Source organism: Gadus macrocephalus, chromosome 6 (assembly GCF_031168955.1).
Source record: "Gadus macrocephalus chromosome 6, ASM3116895v1".
Taxonomy (NCBI): Eukaryota; Metazoa; Chordata; class Actinopteri; order Gadiformes; family Gadidae; genus Gadus; species Gadus macrocephalus.
In genome coordinates, this window is record NC_082387.1 from 8,427,708 (window position 1) to 8,447,886 (window position 20,179).

The window sequence follows — 20,179 nt, forward strand, 5'->3', positions numbered from 1 at the left end:
TGCTCACTAGAACTGGCATATACTTTTTCTGATGGTATTGTCGTTTTTGCAGATGGATTGTCATGTACTGAAATAATATCATTGTCTACACACATTGAAAAAGGGACATTATGAAACAACATTCCTCTAAGTAAATATAATGATGAAAATATATACAAACAAAGACTTTTAGTGCACTCGTGTGTGTTTGTGTGTGTGTGTGTGTGTGTGTGTGTGTGTGTGTGTGTGTGTGTGTGTGTGTGTGTGTGTGTGTGTGTGTGTGTGTGTGTGTGTGTGTGTCTATGTGTGTGTGTGTGTGTGTGTGTGTGTGTGTGCGTGTGTGTGTGTGTGTGTGCGTGTGTGTGTATATGTGTGTGCGTGTACGTGTACGTGTGCACGTGTTGCCTTCAAAACAACTCCATCTCCCCAAAGCGCAAGCTAACTGTACATGCTACAAACCATTAAGGAGTGATCACTCACATACTGAACCACTGGCATCATCTTGTCTCGGATGTTAAGTGTGGTGCCTCTTCTTCTCTGCGGAACAACGTATTCTCTTAAACTCCGTATTCCAGGCAAGAGCAATCAAACACGAAGCTCAGACTGTAAAGTCTGACTAAAAGACTCATTCTTGTCAACTGTTTCCTTTCCTTTGCAGATAAGCATTTCATTCCAAGCCTTGACTCAAATATACATCTCGATGTGTTGAACACAATAATAAACATACAGTCACCATAAGTAAGTAGTATTTACCACATGCTTCTGTAACACAACCAGCATTGCTGTCTGTCTATAGGAAGGGGGGGTAGACCATTCTTTCTGTCCATGTCATGCCTGAGTTAGTGGGTGAGGGTTCCGGACCAGGAAGAGAAGTGTGTGTGTGTGTGTGTGTGTGTGTGTGTGTGTGTGTGTGTGTGTGTGTGTGTGTGTGTGTGTGTGTGTGTGTGTGTGTGTGTGTGTGGTCAGTAGCACGTGCGGATGAGCATGATGAAGAGGAAGACCACGGTGATGATCATCAGGGCCGAGAAGAGGAAGATGAGGCCTGCGAAGACGGGGTTGGCCATGGGCAGGATCTCCTTGGCGTCCGAGGGGATCATGTTGGACATGGACAGCATGAAGCCCAGGCTCCAGCCCAGGCTGGTCCCCTCCACCTGCACAAGAGAGGCCGTTACAGGGGACATATCACACCACCAGGTGTGAGTGTGATCAGCCGTCACAAGCTCTTTTGAAAATATGCCTCTTCTGACATCACAAGTGGGCGTGTCCACCTAGGTGGGTGCTGGATGGATCAGGTTGTGGTTGAGCTACATTGCACTTTGGGTTGAATGTGTTGAGATTGCATGAAAAAACAAAAAGTGTTCTTTGGTTATGATTTTGTGACGATTGTTTGTTTTCCTTGGTAGCTGTAAATTAAACAGTCGAACAGAAGTTTCGAGCAGATCATAACAAAAAAAAAACACAAACCACTCAATCCACAAACCAACGCTCATATCTGCGTGTTAATCTCGCTATTATCAGTTTCCCGAAGAAAGACTCAACGGCCACACACACAGCGCTGATGATCGAGTGAGCTCATCGTACAGTGTGGAATATGACTCACTGAGTCACTTCAGTGAAAAAAACAGAACAGGCCTTCCGTCTGTCTTTTCCCTCCGCCGGACGGCCTCGCTGTCATTATTCACATTCCAGGACATGAAAGAGCACAAGCAGCAGCGATGTCTCTTTGTCACGAGACCGGGGGGGGGAATCCCTTGTTTCCCAGCAATTAAACCATTTTTTCTTTTAATAAAGTCGGAACAAGAACCACAAATTATGTGGAAACATTGACGTTGAGGCGCAGACTGCGGACCCTGGTTGTCCGCTTTGTGTGTGTGATATAAGAGGTCGGTCCCTTTGGTCATGACTCATAACGTCTGAGGGGCCTCCTTTGTAGAAGCCGTTCCATACCTCGGGGGCCCCAGAAAGAGGAATAACTGGTCCACTTGTCTTTTTGTGTGCGTTCTCCTCAGCTCCACTTGTGTGCTCGACAGCAGAACGGCTGTGGGGGACGTCCGTCATTAGGATGGGCCCTCACACTCGGGCCCTGCTAGCATCTCAACCAAAGCCGTTGAGGCCAACTTCTAATAAGGCCAGAAAACGTATGTTTACGATGATAATACGACCAGAGGGGCTTGACTCGTAACCGCAAGTTACAAGTCAAGACATTGCTAGTTCGATCCCTGGCTCCTCCTAGCGTCGAGGTGTCCCTGAGCACGACTCCTGACGAACTGGCTGTCGCTTTGCGTGGTTGACTCCGCCGTCGGTGAGTGAATGTATATATGAATGCTGGCTTTGGATAAAAGCGTCTGCTAAGTGGCCTAAATGAAAATGTGAATCTCCTTCTCTCCGTCTTTATTATCCATTATTCCTTCCCTCCTCACTGGTGTTCTTTTCGGAAGGTGAGGTCATGTTCTGTGCGTTTCCTACCTCTTTTTCGAAGGCGATGTTCTGCCAGGTGTCCGGGTCAAACTTGTATCCATCGACAAGCATGGTGAAGACGTAGTGCGCAGAGTAGCAGTATGTGATGAGGTACCTCTCCGAGATCTCCGGCCTGCTGGCAATCAGCTGAACGACACGACACAACAGACACACACACAAACAATGACACAATTAACAGTTTGGCACGTTCAAAAAACCTGTGAACCAACACCGGATTATTCACGATAAAACAACGCACAGGTTTTCGTGAAGCCAAAAACGGTTAAAGCTTGTTGTGTAGGTTTTTTGGAGAGTCCAGCCAGAGTAAGGTAGGTTTTTGAAAGTATCCAATCGGATAAATCCCGAGGCAGAGGACTTACTCGCTAGCTTTAGCGGCAGGTCTGACTGGGCTTGTTGAAGATGCTAGCCTTGGGCAGTGAGCACACAGGAAGCTGGGTTGGTTGGTAGACAGACAGGTAGACTGAACTATGCCGGACGCCGGTCCAATTATGACCTGAGATACCGGAATTTGGTCGTTTTTTTTATTTATTGATTGATGTCGGTATGTAAAGGTAATTTCAACAAATTGATAACAAATGCTTCTTAAGTAGATAGCTTAACCTAGCTTTAATATACTTCTTTCAAGGAGCATTTTGTGTGAAAACATAACTTAAACTAAACCAGAACCAGGTAAGCAAAGGAACTTAACCTGATGTAAATATTTGAGCAGCTATAGCTGCTAATACATAGCACCGACTCACATCAATGGACAAACATGAATGCTAATTGAGGTCTGCTGTTTACCCCACCTTTTGTCCCACAACCTTCTGGTTCTACTGTCGCCACCGGCCTCCGCCCCTAAAGTGGTCGGTGCTGACTGGGCCCACTCACCATCTCTTTATTGGTGTGGCAGAACTCCCTCATGGTGCTGTTGAACACGTCCAGCTCCGAGGTGCCGTTCAGACGCAGCGCCTTGGCGGTGAAGAAGAACCCTGCGTAGGCCTGGAGGGAACAGGGTTATCAACCAGGTCACGGGGGTCAGAGGTCGTCCTCCGCATGCTATGAATGTGTGGGTGTGTGTTACGATATGAGGAATAGCATTAAAGAACTTATGGTTAGGGTCAGTACTGATGATATCAGTACTCTGCATAGCCATCCAGTTCCCTTTCGCCCAACATTGTATGTTGTACTACCTGGCACTTAATGTACGCACTTGTTGTACGCACTTAATGTACGTTGCACTTATTCATGGTACTCAATTGTGTAGCATCTGCAGTAGCTGCTATCACTGCTGTACACGGGAATGGGTTAGCCTAGCGATTGTTAGTACTTGCACTTTGTTCTGTGAACATCTTTACTCTTCCGACAGCGAAATATTGTTTCACTTCTTATGACAAATGTACCTATTATAAGTCGCTTTGGATAAAAGCGTCTGCGAAATGCCCTGAATGTAAATGTAGATATGGGGGCGGTGTTGAGGTAATCATTAGCGCTAAATAGCAACAGCTGAGGCTGCAGGGGAGTCTCATGTTGTGAGACTGAGGAGAGCGTCTCTGGAGTTGGTTCTCTGCAGGCGAGACTCGGATATAGGAACTAACAAGACGGACACATCCTTTCTGTCAAAGGACTTCCATAGGAAAACCTTTTGGTTGGAAATGTACTGGGGACTGCACGACTGGATACAAAGAGCGGGCTGGTCACCTGGAGACGGGGTGCCGCTGCGGCATGACACGGAGCTGTTCGCCAACGGTGGCTGTGGACCTGTGGTGAGTACCTCTCACCTGACCCCCTACATAGGTAAGATCGCACTCACCCGGGGAAAGACTGGGAACAGGCCTCGAGTTCAGCGCACCACGTAGGGACAGACGTTAGGTTGCCTGCTGACTACCCGGATAATAACGTGTGTGTGTGTGTGTGTGTGTGTGTGTGTGTGTGTGTGTGTGTGTGTGTGTGTGTGTGTGTGTGTGTGTGTGTGTGTGTGTGTGTGTGTGTGTGTGTGTGTGTGTGTGTGTGTGTTCCCATATGTGTCTGTTCTTGTCCGTGTGTGTGTGTGTGTGTGTGTGTGTGCCTGCGTTTGTGTGCCTGTGTGTGTGCGTGTGTGAGTGTGTTCTCTACCCACCATGAACTTCCCTTGGACCGGGGGCTGCAGGACTCCGTTGAAGGAGCAGCCCTGCGCCGTACAGTTGGTGAAGTCGAACAGCTCGCGGACCAGCTCCCGGCACCTGTCTGAGTCGGGGCTCCCCACAAAGATGATCTGCTGGTCGGGGTCAAAGTTGTCGGGCGTTTGGGTGCAGGGAGAGTTGTAGATGGAGGAGGCCTTGATGGTCATGTTGAAGCCCTCCTGGTAGCAGGGGTTCTGGATGTTGGTGGGGTCCGGGGAAGTCTAGGACGACGTGAGGGGGGGAGCAACTGGATTAGGGGGCCACAGGTCGTTGGATCAGACCCTAGTTACGACACTCCTGGTTTCACTAGGACAGCCGTGACGTGTCGTTTGTGAAGATGGGTTTGTTGAGCCCATTCTGCCTGAGAAACTGGTTCCTGTGAGCCTGCCACAAATGTAAATACTGGCAATGTAGCATTTTGGTCTTTGACATGATAAGAGTGTATTTATGATCGCAATAGTATAGTAGAAGTACTTGTATGGCAATTCCACAGTTTGTGCTCCACAAACTGTACCGACCGACACACATTTCTTACAAAAGATGATTCGTGCATTTGTGGCTATGTAGCGGAATCGGTACATGTACGTAATTTAGCCAAATGGTACTGGTAGCCGCCGGTTGTTGGTTGTGTTGTTGAGGCCAGAAGACACAGTAGCCATGGTTTGATAACCCCGATCAGTATTCTCCTTTAAGGAGACGAGACATCATAATAACAAAGGGAGGATGGCCGGTGAAGGAGTGCGTTTTTACCCGCACGCACACAATTTACGCACACAATTTTAGCGTTATTTCACGCTTTTTACTATTTACAACAACCACCCCGCCCCTCCCTTTCAAACGACAATATGTTTATGCAAGCAGAAAGCACCGGGGTGGATTATACCCTAACATTAACAGGGCCTCTTGAAGTCACGCTCAGGCACTTAGGACCTGCTGAGCCAGCAGAGTTTGGCCCGGCCTTCATAGTATTGCTCCCTCTACCATATCAAGTATCAAACATGACGTTTGTTTAAAATCCCCCTCTCTCCATATAATGCATTTTCCCCACCCAGAGCATTCACCCCCAGATCAATACTCTGGCGGTCATCCTGCATCATTCCGGACCGTTCTTGGCCATTTACCCTCTGAAAGGACTCCCCCTTGTTGTGCTCATGAGATCTTAACCATCCCTTAATGCATCTGAGTTGTCTCCACACAGAGAACAGAGACGTGCCCCTTCGGTCCCACGGCCTAAACATCCGTCACACTTATTCACACTTTCCATACAAAGACTTCAACAAAGTGCAGTCCAGGCAAAAAGCCATTACCATAAAGTTGATTTATTTTATGGTCTTATAGTATTAAATGCAGAGATGCCCTATGCATCTCCATGGTCACGAGTGCACATGCACACGCACAAAAATACGTACACACACACACGTACACACACGTAAACCAAAACACTGTGTAGACACATGCACGCTTGCACACACACACACACACACGTACACACGCCCACCCACACACGTACCGAAGATACACTGACACGTACGTGCGTACATACGTACGTATGCACGCACACGCACACGCGCACGCGTACACACACGCACACGCAGGGCCGGCGCTTTCGGTGCCCTAGGCGACTGACATTGTCCTGCGTACTACGGTGAGGGTTTCAGTGCGCCCAATTAACAATTAATCCCGTGCGTCCCTTCTTTGTTCCATTTGGGAACATGTTTGGTTTCATTACACACACACACACACACACACACACACACACACACACACACACACTATAAATCAGCCAACGACCAACAGCCGTGCGATGTCGGGTCCGAGACCCGCCGTACCTTGATTATCCGGTCGAGGATCTGCTTCTCGGCCTCGTTCTTGCCGTAGCAGAGGTAGCTGTGTGTGTACACGTTGTAGTCGTAGCCGTACAGTCGGACGGGCAGGAAGTCCTCCCCCTTCAGCTCCTCGCCCACCTGGAAGGCGAGCTGGGTGGAGGCCCCGCCCAGGTCCATGGACCCCACGGTGCTGGCACCCCCGGCATGGAACAGAGAGTTCAACAGGGTCTTCTGTGGGGGGCAGGAGGGGGAGACTCTAGGTGGTCACCAATGAGAGCCCCGAGTCAAAGCTGCTTTATGTACACTGTAATACTTTGATGTAGATTTACAGCGAAGTTCTAACACTAATCTACTGTATTGATATGATACAGTAATAATACTGTAAATAAACAGTACCTCACTGGCGAAACTGCTTGCAGTATTAGTAACCAGTCCTGTACATTTACTGGGAAAATTTTTGTAGTGTACGTTTTCTGCCGCAGCTGATAGCTGCATTGAGACAATTTCGGAAGTGCAACGTTTCTCGAGGATAAAACGTTTCATAAAAGTCTTCGAGATTCTAGCCACCAGCCCACACAAAAAAGATTAAAGGTTCTGTTCTTCTATGGCGAAAACCTGCATAGAATAGGTTTAAACTAGAGAAGGCCACGCCTTTTTGGTCTGGATGTTGGCTTGGAAATGGAAATGGCATTTTTGGGGCCAAATGTCATTCAGGCAAATCTCAAGAGTCGGAAGGATTCTAGGTGAAAGAGAATACCTCAAGTTTCAAAAACAGGTGAAGACGCAAACAGTCTGCTTCGGTTTTAGCCATTAAACGAAAACATCCCATCGCACAATAAAAAAAGGACCCTGACCGTCACACTATCATTATCATCAATGTTGATGTAATATTACTGTCCTGTCATTTGATGAATGGCTAAGGCCTCTGAAAATCCATGCATCGGTGAATCAAGCAAATGCAGTGGTCTTCAGGGGCCACCATGCCTGGGCCTTGACCGTACCTCCTCAAAGTTGCCCATGAGGTAGTTGACCGTGACCCAGCCGTAGAGGCCCTCCTGCTGTCCGGTCAGGATGGTGGCGTCCTTGAACGCGAAGGGCAGGGCCTTGAGGTACTGTTTGAGGCTGATGACGACCTCGTCCGATCGGTTCTGGTCCACTTGACTTAGGGTTTGGATCAGAAAGGGACACGGGGTTAGAGACACGGTCAGGGGTTCATGTGAGCGACTGTAAAGTGAGCGATTGTAAAGTGAGTGATTGTAAAAGGCTAACGCTAAGTTAACGTTAGCATGGCCTGGAGCACAGCAGCCTTTATCGCAATAGAAAACGATGAATACATACATTTGATAGTGCTTACAGTAAAAGTGTTAATTTTTCGGATGATCAATACATGCATTGATGAATGGTCTCATGAACGAACACATATTCAGACTAAATGATGCTATTTCGATGTTATTTTTTAATAACAATAATGAAAAATAGGTTCTGTTACTTCAGCAGCCTCATGCCGGCGGTGGCCCCAAGGAACAGCGGTGTTTTCTGGCGTTTCTCCACTGGGATTTCTTTTGTGACCTTCTGCATGCAGACCGTGAAGGACGCCCAAGTATTTTTGTCCTTCTCCGCGTCCACCAACATGTCGGAGATGCCGTTGCCTGGCGACGAGAAGACAAGCTCCCGTCAACGTTCGACACCCGGTGACACTTTCTCAAATTGTAGCTTGCTAAACATGCTACAATTTGTATCTTTCTCCAGATTAAAGCCATGACGATCTGGGATTATCTAGTAGTCCTAGTGTGTTCTAGCAGAAGGTCTGGGGACGGGGTCGGGGACGGGGACGGGGGGGGTCGGCACAGAGGCTGGGCTGGAACCCTGTGATACAAGGGGGGGTACACCTAGTTTCCTGTTTGGAGATATTCTATAGCAAGAACGAAAGTGAGACACGGATATGAGCTTCGTCTTTCCCTCAGATTTCAGATATTAATCTACAATCTGACGTGCAAGATTACAGATCTGACATCCTGTTAAGATAAAAGACCTACTGTATGTATTGACGGTATTGCTTTGCAAAGGGCCTTTTGTTGCAGACAGCAAGGGTTCAGGTGAATCCATACAAACACTCCATGGGGTAATGGGAGAAGCAGGTCAATAATGGCGTGCTGTATAAACGTACCTATCTATCTAAATCAACTCACCGGCCACTTTACAGTTGAGCACCTCGGACACCACGCCGGTCTCGTTCTTCTTCTCTCCGGGCCACTGGTAGAGGTACACGGTGGAGCGGGAGGAGCCCGAGTCCACCACGATGCCGTACTGACAGGGGAGGCAGTGGCTGTTAGTCAAGGATACTCTACCAATAAGAATACCACAACATCATACGTTGTTCATTTTAAAGCGCTTTCCTAGACGCTCTTTGAGACGCTTTACAACAAGGTGAAATACACCAATACAATTTAAACTAAATTAATTTAATTATAATAATTAATTAATTATAATAATTATAATTATAAAATTAATTAAAAATGTTACAGTAAAGGATTTATATATGAATAAAGGGGAACAAAGAGGGAATTCGAGTTGAGGACAGTCAGGTGCTGAACGCCATTTTAGTAAAGTGTGCTTTGAGCGATGGTTGGGAAGAGGAGAGGGGCGGAGTCACTGATTTGTTGGGGGGGGGGATCAGGACGATAGCGCTCATGTCTGTAATCCACTCGGACAGAGACATGGACGAGGAGGAGACAGACGGACAGACAGATGAGGGACAAAAGGGCAGCATCATATAAAAGTGCATTGAGCCACAAGATGAAGAAGCTGCAGTGTTGCTAAACTCCTGCAGCATTCACCGTGGGGGTCCACCAGGTGGTCCGGTGAACCATCCGCAGTGAGGCACATTTATGTTTTCAACTGTCAAAGGTTAAAAGGGGGATTTTATGCCAACCGGTGTGAACGTGACAAGCCGTTTGAAAATCTGCATTTCCCTGTGTGGGAGTGTCCACCTAGCTGTCCGCTGGATATATCAGTTTACCGGCCTACCCAGAAAATGTTGCTTATCCATCCATAATACATCTAGGTGGACGCGCCCACTTGTGATTGTAAACACAGGGAAAGGCAGATTTTCAAACGCCTTGTAACGGCTTATCCCACTCGTACCTGGTGGCACAATATCCCCCCCTTTAAGGCTTACTGAGTGCCATCCACCATCACCAACAACACCACAACCACAGAAGAAGAGCATTATAGTGGGATAGCAAACATTCCCAGAATGCAGCAGGCCCCTCCCCCTGCTCTCTCTCCAGCTCTCCTCAGCCCTGCTGCCGGCCGTCTGTTTACGATGTACATTATCTCAGCAAGACAGGAAGTCAAGCTGATTGCCCTCTTGACCCCTCTGCCTGACCCCGCTATTGGCTTCCTGCATAGTTGACAGGCACACGCAGGCACACACACACACACACACACACACACGGACACGCACACGCAGGCACATACACACACACACACACACACACACACACACAAGGACACGCACACGCAGGCACATACATAGACACACACACACAAATGGACACGCAGACACACACACACATAGAAACAAACACATACATGGACGCTGACACATGCATGGACACGCACACACACACACACACGTCTATGGGTATGTGTGTGTGTGTGTGTGTGTGTGTGCGTGTGTGTACGAGGGAATGCGTACCTCCAGACCGTACTCCTGCACCCTCCAGTGTCTCTGGATGACGGCGATGGTGATGATGGCCGAGACGCTGGCCAGCAGCAGCACCGCCACCCAGAACGTACGGCACTGGCAGCCTGTTTTCCTCTTGGAGGCCATGGCCTGCTGCCGAGGAGAAACCCAGTCAGAAAACCAGCCTGATCCCGGGGGCTGCAGTGAGCAGTCATGAAGAGTTCAACGTTGCCTAGGGATTTATCCTGAAGCGTCACCAGAATCACCCCTTTTGCAATTCATGAATCAAATCTTCTGCAAAAGTCGCAAAAAACTCACTTGACTCAGAGTTCACCTCTCAACTCTGTAAACCCCCTTACCCCCATTTGAACTGTGCCCAGTTCATTCCGTTGGCAAGCCAAACGATGAGATTGAAGTTAAGATTAGAAAAACACAAGGTGACTAACAGCTGGTTTATGTCTTGTTTTCTGTCAGGTGCCAAAGAGCTGGTTACCTCAAGCCTATCGCTGGAGGCGGCTTTTTAAGGGTCAACAAAGGATTACATTGTAAAAGTCACAAACACCGGTTTAGACGTATCAGTTTCAGGTGACAACTGTATTTAGGGAGGTGGCGAACTGCGTGATGGGAGTTTTCTCATGCCAAGCTGTATGAAGGAAAACAATCTGACAAAGCCCTCAGGGTCCGAGAGGTATTCAAGAGGGAGGTCGAAGAAGAAGTTTTACAATGCAGAAGGTCTGTTCTGCTTTAATCGCTCAATTAACATACTGCACTTTAATATCTAAATAATAACATTGACAATGATAACCCATCCTCAAAATATCATATAGGCCTATTATTAAAATAAATATTCCGAAAATAAATATTCGGAATTCTGAACCTAACCCTTTACTTAATTTTGTATTCTATCGTTACTGAATTTATTCTTTATCATCTGTCATTTAGGACGTTTGCGTGCTGCTTAAAACCACTGCGTTTATGCTTCGGTTTGAATAGTGGGATTGTCTAATGTCCTCCTTCCTGTAACAGGAAGTATGCTTCACACGCCAGTGGTACCTCAGCCAAATCACGAGCCCAGCCTGAGTCCTGATTTCACCACACATGTTTCTCCTCATGTCGGGTTGATAAATGCTACCCCAGTGACCCCCCCACACCCCCATGATGCAATGGTTTCAATATGTCTGGACTCTGGACCCCTTGTCCTTACACGACACGTGCAGAAAATGATGTTGTTTTCTGTGTTCATTCTCTTTGCACTAGTTAGCAATTGTGGTTTAAAACACCAACTCGCGTGCTCGCGTGTCACGCGCGTCTGTTTAAACGGAATTCTTTCACTCAAGTGGTATCAGCCTTTTCTCTACATAGACATACACAGTATAACTCCAAATGACTACAGTATAACCTCTGTGTATTTGGAAGCCAGTTCACCATCACGTGAGCCTCTCCAGTTTAAACATCGGTTTTGTGTAGGCTTTGTATGGTGATCCTTTCACCAGCCTTCTCTAAGATGGTCGATAGTTTCTGTTGATGATGGCCGGCAGAATCATCGGGTGTTTTTCCACACACCTGATATTGTGCGATTGTGATTTGCGTCATTTCTTTCTGGTCTTACACCAGTCTTACACCAGAAAACCGACAAAAAGTGTAACGACATTGTTATTCCCATTTTGGTCATAAGGTCATCTGTGGTTTCAACAAAGTGCCATGGCCACCTTTCATCCACGGACATAATAACAGCTATTACAAAAAACAACATGTAATTGTGTGTAATTATCAGATTAGTCCTCTGGTGACGTTTGTGATGTGTCCTTTTAGTGTTATTTAAAGGTTATTCTATCAGTCAAGTCATTCGGTCCTGATAGGGTAGTGATTATTATGAGGCTTGAGGATTTACAAACAATCTGCCTGAAGTCTTCAACAGATGCTGAGATAATCTCTTGAGCATGAATATGGTGGGTCCTTCGTTTTTCTGCCCAACCCCAATCACCGGCTAATGGGACTTGAACACTCTCAGGCTCCAAAGGTTAAATGACGTGATTAGGCTATTACAATGTCAGCTGTCACTCAAACAGACATGTCTAGCAACTATGAGAGAGAAAAAAGGGATTCTGGGACAAAAGCTCACGAGGCGATGTGATTGAACGTGCTGACCGGATACGCAGTAGTTGGCGTCTGACATCGAAGAAGGGGAGCGAGTGAAGGAATGTAGGACAGGAATTTAAATCTTGCCCTGCAACGATGAGGTCATATTGGAGAATTATATGTCCAACGTGATTGTAATGTAATGTTATGTGATGTAATCCAATGTTACACAGATTTGATTTTCAGAAAGTTCTGTCATTTGCTGAAATGTCGAAAAAGTCATAGAGAAATATTTATGTATCGGCATGCAAAAACATGTCTGTGCAAACATACGGCCAAACAGAACATGAAAGTCAGGTTCATTTTGAAATCGCGTGCTTGGGTACAGAAAACGTAATAATTAAGAAGAAGTAAGAATGCTTGCATGCTTGAGTTTGTCAAAAGGATGTGGCAGAAATGCCTTCCAAACCTCACCTCATGTTACCAAACTGTCACGACATCAACGTCTTCTCACGTTTACTTTGAAGCATTGAGGTTTTGTGCACTTGATACATCCTATAACTGCTGTTCTCTGTCTGTCTCTTGCAAATATACCGCACAACTATGGCAGTACAGCACTGCCAATGTGTCTCCTGACGGGCTTTAGACTAAATAATAATCATAAAAACATTATTTGTATCACAGCTGTCAGAAGCAGGTTAAGCACTGCTAAAAAACAAAGCACAAATAAATAATAATATGCATACACTAACAACAGCAGTCCTATATGTTTTTCTTTAACTGCATTCAATCCTAAAAACCACAGATAGAATGCAGTTAAAGAAAAACATCCCACACTAAAAGGCGCTGTGTAAAGATGGGTCTTAACCCACACTATAACGGGCGGCCGACCCGGCTAGCCGTATCTTGGCCCGCCCGCGGTCGAGGGGGAGGAAGGCTCATCTCCTTAATCTTTTAGCCAAGCCTTTCAAAACAAGACGAGGATCCTGGCCACAGGATGCTCGGCTGGGTGCGGGCTGGTAGGGGGATGAAAGGGTGAGGCGTCGGGGAGGCCCTACCCCCCTGCCTGGCTTTGAAGATGAATCAAAGCATTTTTACCTCAATCCCGAAGGAGACGGTGGAAGGGATGCTGAAATTGGCGTTGATATGGTTAACGTTTCCTAGTGTATGTTAACTATGTTAACATAATGGGCGATGGACAATCTTTTCCTCGGCAGGAACGTTAAGTGGAAGGCGCTGGGATACCTTAAGAGCAGGGTCCAGAGGGGATCCGGTTCTCGTGAAACAACGCACTCCCGCACCGGTTGTCTAATGGCTAACGCTGTTTCGACCACACCGATTGCTTCTCGCCATTACTTTGTCCTGTTCCTGCTTCCTCCCCCCCCTCTTTCAAGCTTCCTTTCTGTCCAAGTTTGGCTGAAACGAACACACACACAAACACGCGCGCGCATGCACCACGCACAAACACACGCACGCAGGCACAGACGGACCCTCCCATTATCAAACACAGGCACACAAGCGTAGACATGCACACACTCACGCAAACGCACACACAAAAACACATGCACTCACACCCACAAACTGACACCCAAACAAACACACACCCACAGACACAAGCTTTCACACACACACACACACACACACACACAGACAGACAGACAGACAGACAGACAGACAGACAGACAGACAGACAGACAGACAGACAGACAGACAGACAGACAGACAGACAGACTGACTCAGACAAACCCACACCTACACACACACACATGTACAGACACAGAGTCACATCCAAACACAGGCACACCTGCAAAGACGCATGATGCAGCATATCAAAGTGAGGTCAGCAGCGACACTGTACAAATACACCGTCAAAGGCTGACAAGTGATCAGTCGTTCTTCGTACACATGAACGCCTTGCAACAGAAACTGCAACAGCAGCAGCAGTAGGAGTTCGAAGGCGGACCACACGCGCGCACGTGTGTGTGTCTCCCTATCGGCCCGATGAAGCAAGCCCCTCTGAAGCATCAGGTAGTCAAGGGACTCCCCCAGCGATGTCTCCATAACATGAGCCAAGGTGGCGGGCCTGAGAGGACTCGTTGGGGAGTTATATAACCGATGCTGTGGATCAACGCCCTGGGTAAACATCATCCTCGACCTACAAGTACACACATGAACACATGCAGCGGCCCTGCACGGAGCCACGATATCTCCCCATCGCGGTGGGACGTCACTCACCTTCTGGAGCAGGTTCTGCAGCCTGGGGTGGGAGCAGGGAGAATGTTCAGCAGTGAAAGAGAAGTTCAGCAGTGAAAGAGAAGAGGGGAGAGTGGTGGAGAGAGGTTCAGGGACAGGGTGGGAGGGAGAGAGAGAGAGAGAGAGAGAGAGAGAGAGAGAGCAGAGCGGTGAGTGGTCTAGGGTTGGTAGCTCCTCATTGATCTGCCTGTGAGGAGACTAGGCATGCCTCCCTCCCACCCTCACTCACTCCCTCCCCCCCATGCCCCAAAGTGACAGGAGGGAGGGACGGAGGGAGGGGGAGGATGAAGGGAGGAGGAGGGTCGACCAAATGCCACACCTACACCGAGGGAGGTCATTATGCCAGGCATACACGTGGCTGTGTGTAAACACAAACACACGTACACACATGCATGCGTGAGCGCACATGCACGCGCGCACACACACACACACACACACACACACACACACACACACACATGCATGGCCAGATATGTGAATGCACACACACACACACACACACACACACACACACACACACACACACACATGCATGCCCACACAAGTGAACGCACACAAACACACACAAATGCATGCCCACACACGTGAACACACACGCACACACTGTGTACATTCCTATGACTACATCTGAGCTAAGGATAAGGGTTATGCAAACTCATTTCACAGCTGACTTTATTCCATTCTGGAACCCGGGCCTATTTCCCTGGTTGGTTCTGATTAGTCCCCCCATGAAGCCATCCCCATTGTCTTTGTAGCCATGCCAAGACTATAAATCCGAAAGGCCTTTTGTTTTCTTCTCGGGGGTGTTTACTTCCTGTCAGCTTAGGGTACAAACCAGTGAGGTTTGCGCCCTAAGCTGAGCCACTAGTGTTCAGTACATTGACACAGTGTGAAGGAACACGTTGATAAACGGCTCCAACAGCTCTCATGGTCAGCTGTCAAACGTTCCAACAGGTTATTTGTTTTCCCAGTGATAATAAATAACTTGACCGATGTGAAAAAATATGAATCCCGAGATAAATACTCCTCCCAGCTCTTTCTTGCTCACTCTCTTAAAGCAAGGAAGACATCACTTTGAGTCATTTTCAGCAGAGATGGAAGAGGAAATGATAGCGGAAGAGGAAGAGATGGAAGAGGAACTGACACACACACACACACACACACACACACACACACACACACACACACACACACACACACACACACACACACACACACTCGCGTGTGCGTGCTTGCGTGTGCGTGCGTGTGTGCATTTGTGTGTGTGTGTGTGTATTGGTATGTGTCAGCATATTCTTGAAATATGAGAAATGGCAAACGGTTTTATTTAATGGAGAAAATTAGCCAGGCCACTGTGTTACATTAGTGTGGGGTCTCGGGCACATCAACGTTCACGGTCTGGGTGGATCAATACGGGAACAAAACACACACCACTCAGGCAAAACGCTGACAACACTCATCTGAAATAATACCAATATCAGGACACTTCAATGATCAACTTTCTCTCGCTCATGCTACACTGAACAATCACTTCAGTCCGACATTTCACCTGCTGGCCACTTTCAGGTAAATGGACTGCATTTAAGTAGTGCTATGTGTGTGAAGTGCCGAATGACAGAATACTGACTTCAGTAAAGTCTGTCGGACAGCATTGAAAGACTTGCAGTGAATACCGTGTATCTAAACTGTCTAACCCGTTTCAATAGGTCGGTATAGATCCTCCAGAGGTGTTTAAACACACCACAGTAAACACAGTGAAGCACATCCTGCACCTCAGTGAGGAACAAAGACTAAAAGCTGGGTCTTTATGAAGTGTGTGACAGTGGAAGGATACTGTTAGCAAGGCTCTGGGCCAACAGATGTCAGGGAAAGGACGAATAGAACAAGCAACACTTCGCCTTAAAAAAAATCTGCTATCCCCATCACTGACCCATCCTAGTAATGCACGCCAACTGAAGTGCTCTGGCCGGCCAACTGTTATGCGTTAGCAGTCTTTTTACAGCCCATGATTTGCAGAGAACGGCTGATATAGGTCTTAAGGGGAGGACAAATGTCAGCAGTTTTTACAGACATAAGATAAAAGAGGACGACCTGTATGATTATGCAAACCAATAGAAACGTTTCAACCTGATGAACCGGCAGAACCGTCTAGTAGACGGTCTGGTTACCTTCCACGGAGTACTACAGTGTATACATTCTAGACAAACAACCTATAATTACGCTTATGATATACGAAAGTAGTTACGCACCCACTTACGCATAAATCAACATTATTAGAAGAGCTACAATCGAGCAAGAAATGGTGTCATCTAGAGGATGAGATTGGAACTGTGGCTTGGAAGTGAATTCATGTGACGTAGCCCATTGGTGTTCAACCAATAATAAGATAGATTTCAGGTTGGGGACATTACTATTGCTTTGTCTATTCGCATCGCGGCCAAGTTACCAAAACAATTTTTTTGTGACGTTGATCATATATTCCAAGATAAAAGCAAAGTTAATCCAATAACACCATCGAGCATCGTTATAAAAGCCTCGAGCATCGTCTATACATTGCAGTAATTGTTAATTAGACAAGATTATATTACTCAACTAAGATGCGCAGAACAACGAAACAGCGCAAAAAAATGTGATTTGCATGATCAATTATTTTATGTAAAGCCTATAGTGCTATACACAAGCCCAGTTTATTATTGTACTAAACCAAGTTGGCAAAAACAAGATCTTTGTAAGGAGTATAGAGCACATGTATAGAATGTGCAAATTACATATTTGCAGTGTATACAAATCGGGCCTGGGTGAGTTTAATTTCCCTCGCCCAGATCCATCCCAACAGAGAGGCCCACCATTCCCTAATGATCCCAACATATGCTACATCTGTAGCTCAGTTCAAGGACTCATTATCCAGCACAAGGCTGTGCTTGTTACCGCCTGTTTGTTGCTCTCTGGCCGGCCATGGATCCCATCACACCCCAGTCAGTGACTGGGTGGTCCTCTTGGCCTCTGGGGCGACAACAAAGACCCGGGTGGGGGGAGGGGGGGGGGGGGGGGGGGGTGCAGTCAAAGAGAATAATGTGTGTGATTCAGTGGGCCACAGCCAGATAGAGAGATTGATGTATTTTTAGCGTTTTGTCCAGAGGGCAATGTGAAACCTTCCGGTCCTGGAGAGAGTCGGTTGAGCAGATTCACAATTATCCACCTGTCCTCTGGCCGCAGAGAAGAGCTCAGATCCAACGGCGAGCTTGAACAGTTTTGTTTTTCACACCCACTTTGGCTCTCTCTTTTCAGCGCTCACATCTGGTCCCATTGTCCGAAAAACGCAGAGAATAGAAGAGCTGAACATTTGAGAAGGAAAACACAAACAAACACTCAATGAAACCTAAACACGACGTGAATGAGCGGCGTAGACTAGACCAGACTTTTGAGATTAACGACTGAAAGGAGCTCTCACAGGAAACACAACAGCCGTTTGGTATTCCCCACATCAATGTCGACCGCAACCTTTTATGCCGGTACAATAATGTCTGACTCGCCCGTGAGTGATTGTGGCAACGTTGGTCCGGTCATGAACATTCAATAGAGAGATTTAATCGAGATAATATGGAGGCATGCGATGAAGACAGCAAACCATAGCACTACAAAGTCTAGCATCACAGCATTGACGACTGGGCCTCAGCCACATTATATCATGCATCGCAGTATTCCCTGATTGCCACTGTAACAACTGTGCTCTACGAGTTAAATGCCAAAATGAACGATGTACACCGCCTTTTACAGTAGGCCTCAAACCGCTCCGGGAGGAAATGTTGTGGCCGTCTTGTGGCGGCCGCAACAATTAGCGAGATCCCAGGCACTCATCGTGCAGCCGGCCGACGCCACGCCTCACCATGTCTTGGTACGATGCAATCAGAGCCGCGCTGGTGGTGGTTGATAATGGGGCACACGCGCCAGGCGGTCAGTTGTTCCCAGCTCTCTGCTTGCTGCTTCCTGCTCTTCCAGTCCCCGCCACCGCTTCCACGTTATAAGTGTAACCCAGGCATCGCATAAGTTGTCGGCCACGACATGAACTCAGTGACTGGGATGTGATATGCGCGTACTGCAATGTGTTCTGATAGGGGTTGGTATGTTAAGAATTTGTAAATAAAGATACCCTCTCCCCTCCCTACGATCGACAGCTATTGAGAAGTGTAGTGTTTACGTACCTGTGATTGACAGGTGTGACATTGACATTGACATTGACGTTCATTGAACCAATCAGGAAAGATTTGGTCACAAATGTGCCAGGAATTGTCTAAAATCTAAATGGCGACACCAAGAGGCAGACGAAATCAATTCAAAACAAATTTGCTAAGACCTTTCTAACAGATTCCACTTAAAGAATAGCTCTTCACCTCAAACGTGCAGTGATATAGGGTGTGGTGTTTCTGTAAAGCATGCAGGGTTGAAGGCTTCTCTCAGGGTCAAGGGTCGGGTCAAGGGTCAGGTCAAGGGTATCAGTGAAGCATCAGAAAAATGTCCCTGCACCTGTGTTTGTCAGGATGTGTCCCTTTAGTGTGGTATTTCTCACCTCATGGAGTGTGTAACTACTGTTGCTTATATAACATTCAACAAAAAATGCATTGAATGCCCAATCAACATTATTGGATATAATGCATTTTGTACGTTGTAATTATGTAAGGTTTTGTAACTTAAATTGTAATGCCTTCTTCCAGAAGCTAGCCATTCATAACCAAGCCGATCTATAGATCAATAGATCAATAGATTAATAGATAAACAGACAAAAAGGCTGGCAGGCAGACACACACTCAAACACACACACACAGACACACAACGGATGTAAGTGGGCGTGTCCCTCATTAGACTGGATCATATATGCAAAACAAAGAAATGGTTTCATATAGGTCTTAAGGGGAGGACAAATGTCAGCAGTTTTTACAGACATAAGATAAAAGAGGACGACCTGTATGATTATGCAAACCAATAGAAACGTTTCAACCTGATGAACCGGCAGAACCGTCTAGTAGACGGTCTGGTTACCTTCCACGGAGTACTAAAGTGTATACATTCTAGACAAACAACCTATAATTACGCTTATGATATACGAAAGTAGTTACGCACCCACTTACGCATAAATCAACATTATTAGAAGAGCTACAATCGAGCAAGAAATGGTGTCATCTAGATTCTAGAGGATGAGATTGGAACTGTGGCTTGGAAGTGAATTTATGTGACGTAGCCCATTGGTGTTCAACCAATAATAAGCTAGATTTCAGGTTGGGGACATTACTATTGCTTTGTCTATTCGCATCGCGGCCAAGTTACCAAAACAATTTTTTTGTGACGTTGATCATATATTCCAAGATAAAAGCAAAGTTAATCCAACAACACCATAGAGCATCGTTATAAAAGCATGAGAAAGAACTCTATACATTGCAGTAATTGTTAATTAGACAAGATTATATTACTCAACTAAGATGCGCAGAACAACGAAACAGCGCAAAAAAATGTGATTTGCATGATCAATTATTTTATGTAAAGCCTATAGTACTATGCACGAGCCCAGTTTATTATTGTACTAAACCAAGTTGGCAAAAACAAGATCTTTGTAAGGAGTATAGAGCACATGTATAGAATGTGAAAATTACATATTTGCAGTGTATACAAATCGGGCCTGGGTGAGTTTAATTTCCCTCGCCCAGATCCATCCCAACAGAGAGGCCCACCATTCCCTAATG

The 20,179-nt window shown here is 46.6% G+C and overlaps 1 protein-coding gene and 1 long non-coding RNA gene across 3 annotated transcripts; one reads left to right on the forward strand and one right to left on the reverse strand.

Annotated features, from left to right (window-relative positions):
- Positions 1-166: 166 nt before the first annotated feature.
- entpd3 (ectonucleoside triphosphate diphosphohydrolase 3) lies at positions 167-14,666 on the reverse strand. Of its 2 annotated transcripts, none has more exons than XM_060053864.1 (10): positions 14,427-14,666; positions 10,125-10,262; positions 8,614-8,731; positions 7,914-8,073; positions 7,426-7,585; positions 6,428-6,655; positions 4,556-4,819; positions 3,328-3,438; positions 2,446-2,583; positions 167-1,130 (listed from the first exon to the last, which is right to left on the reverse strand). In XM_060053864.1, exons 2-10 carry the CDS (start codon positions 10,257-10,259, stop codon positions 942-944), a joined length of 1,503 nt encoding a protein of 500 aa, XP_059909847.1. In that variant the 5' UTR covers positions 10,260-10,262; positions 14,427-14,666; the 3' UTR covers positions 167-941. The 2 variants fall into 2 exon arrangements, with proteins under 2 accessions (XP_059909847.1, XP_059909846.1); XM_060053863.1 differs by having other exon boundaries at positions 10,125-10,265.
- On the forward strand, positions 3,942-4,694 carry LOC132459375 (uncharacterized). Its single transcript, XR_009526216.1, has 2 exons — positions 3,942-4,202; positions 4,586-4,694. It is a non-coding gene; the product is annotated as an uncharacterized LOC132459375 (long non-coding RNA).
- Positions 14,667-20,179: the final 5,513 nt, after the last annotated feature.

Excerpts from the sequence above, each read along its gene's own strand:
- entpd3 (XM_060053864.1), bottom strand. The coding sequence starts at position 10,259 with ATGGCCTCCAAGAGGAAAACAGGCTGCCAGTGCCGTACGTTCTGGGTG. Across the intron at positions 7,586-7,913 it reads GCCGGCATGAGGCTGCTGAA|TCAAGTGGACCAGAACCGAT; the intron begins GTAACAGAACCT and ends CCAAACCCTAAG. Across the intron at positions 2,584-3,327 it reads GCCACACCAATAAAGAGATG|CTGATTGCCAGCAGGCCGGA; the intron begins GTGAGTGGGCCC and ends CGTGTCGTTCAG.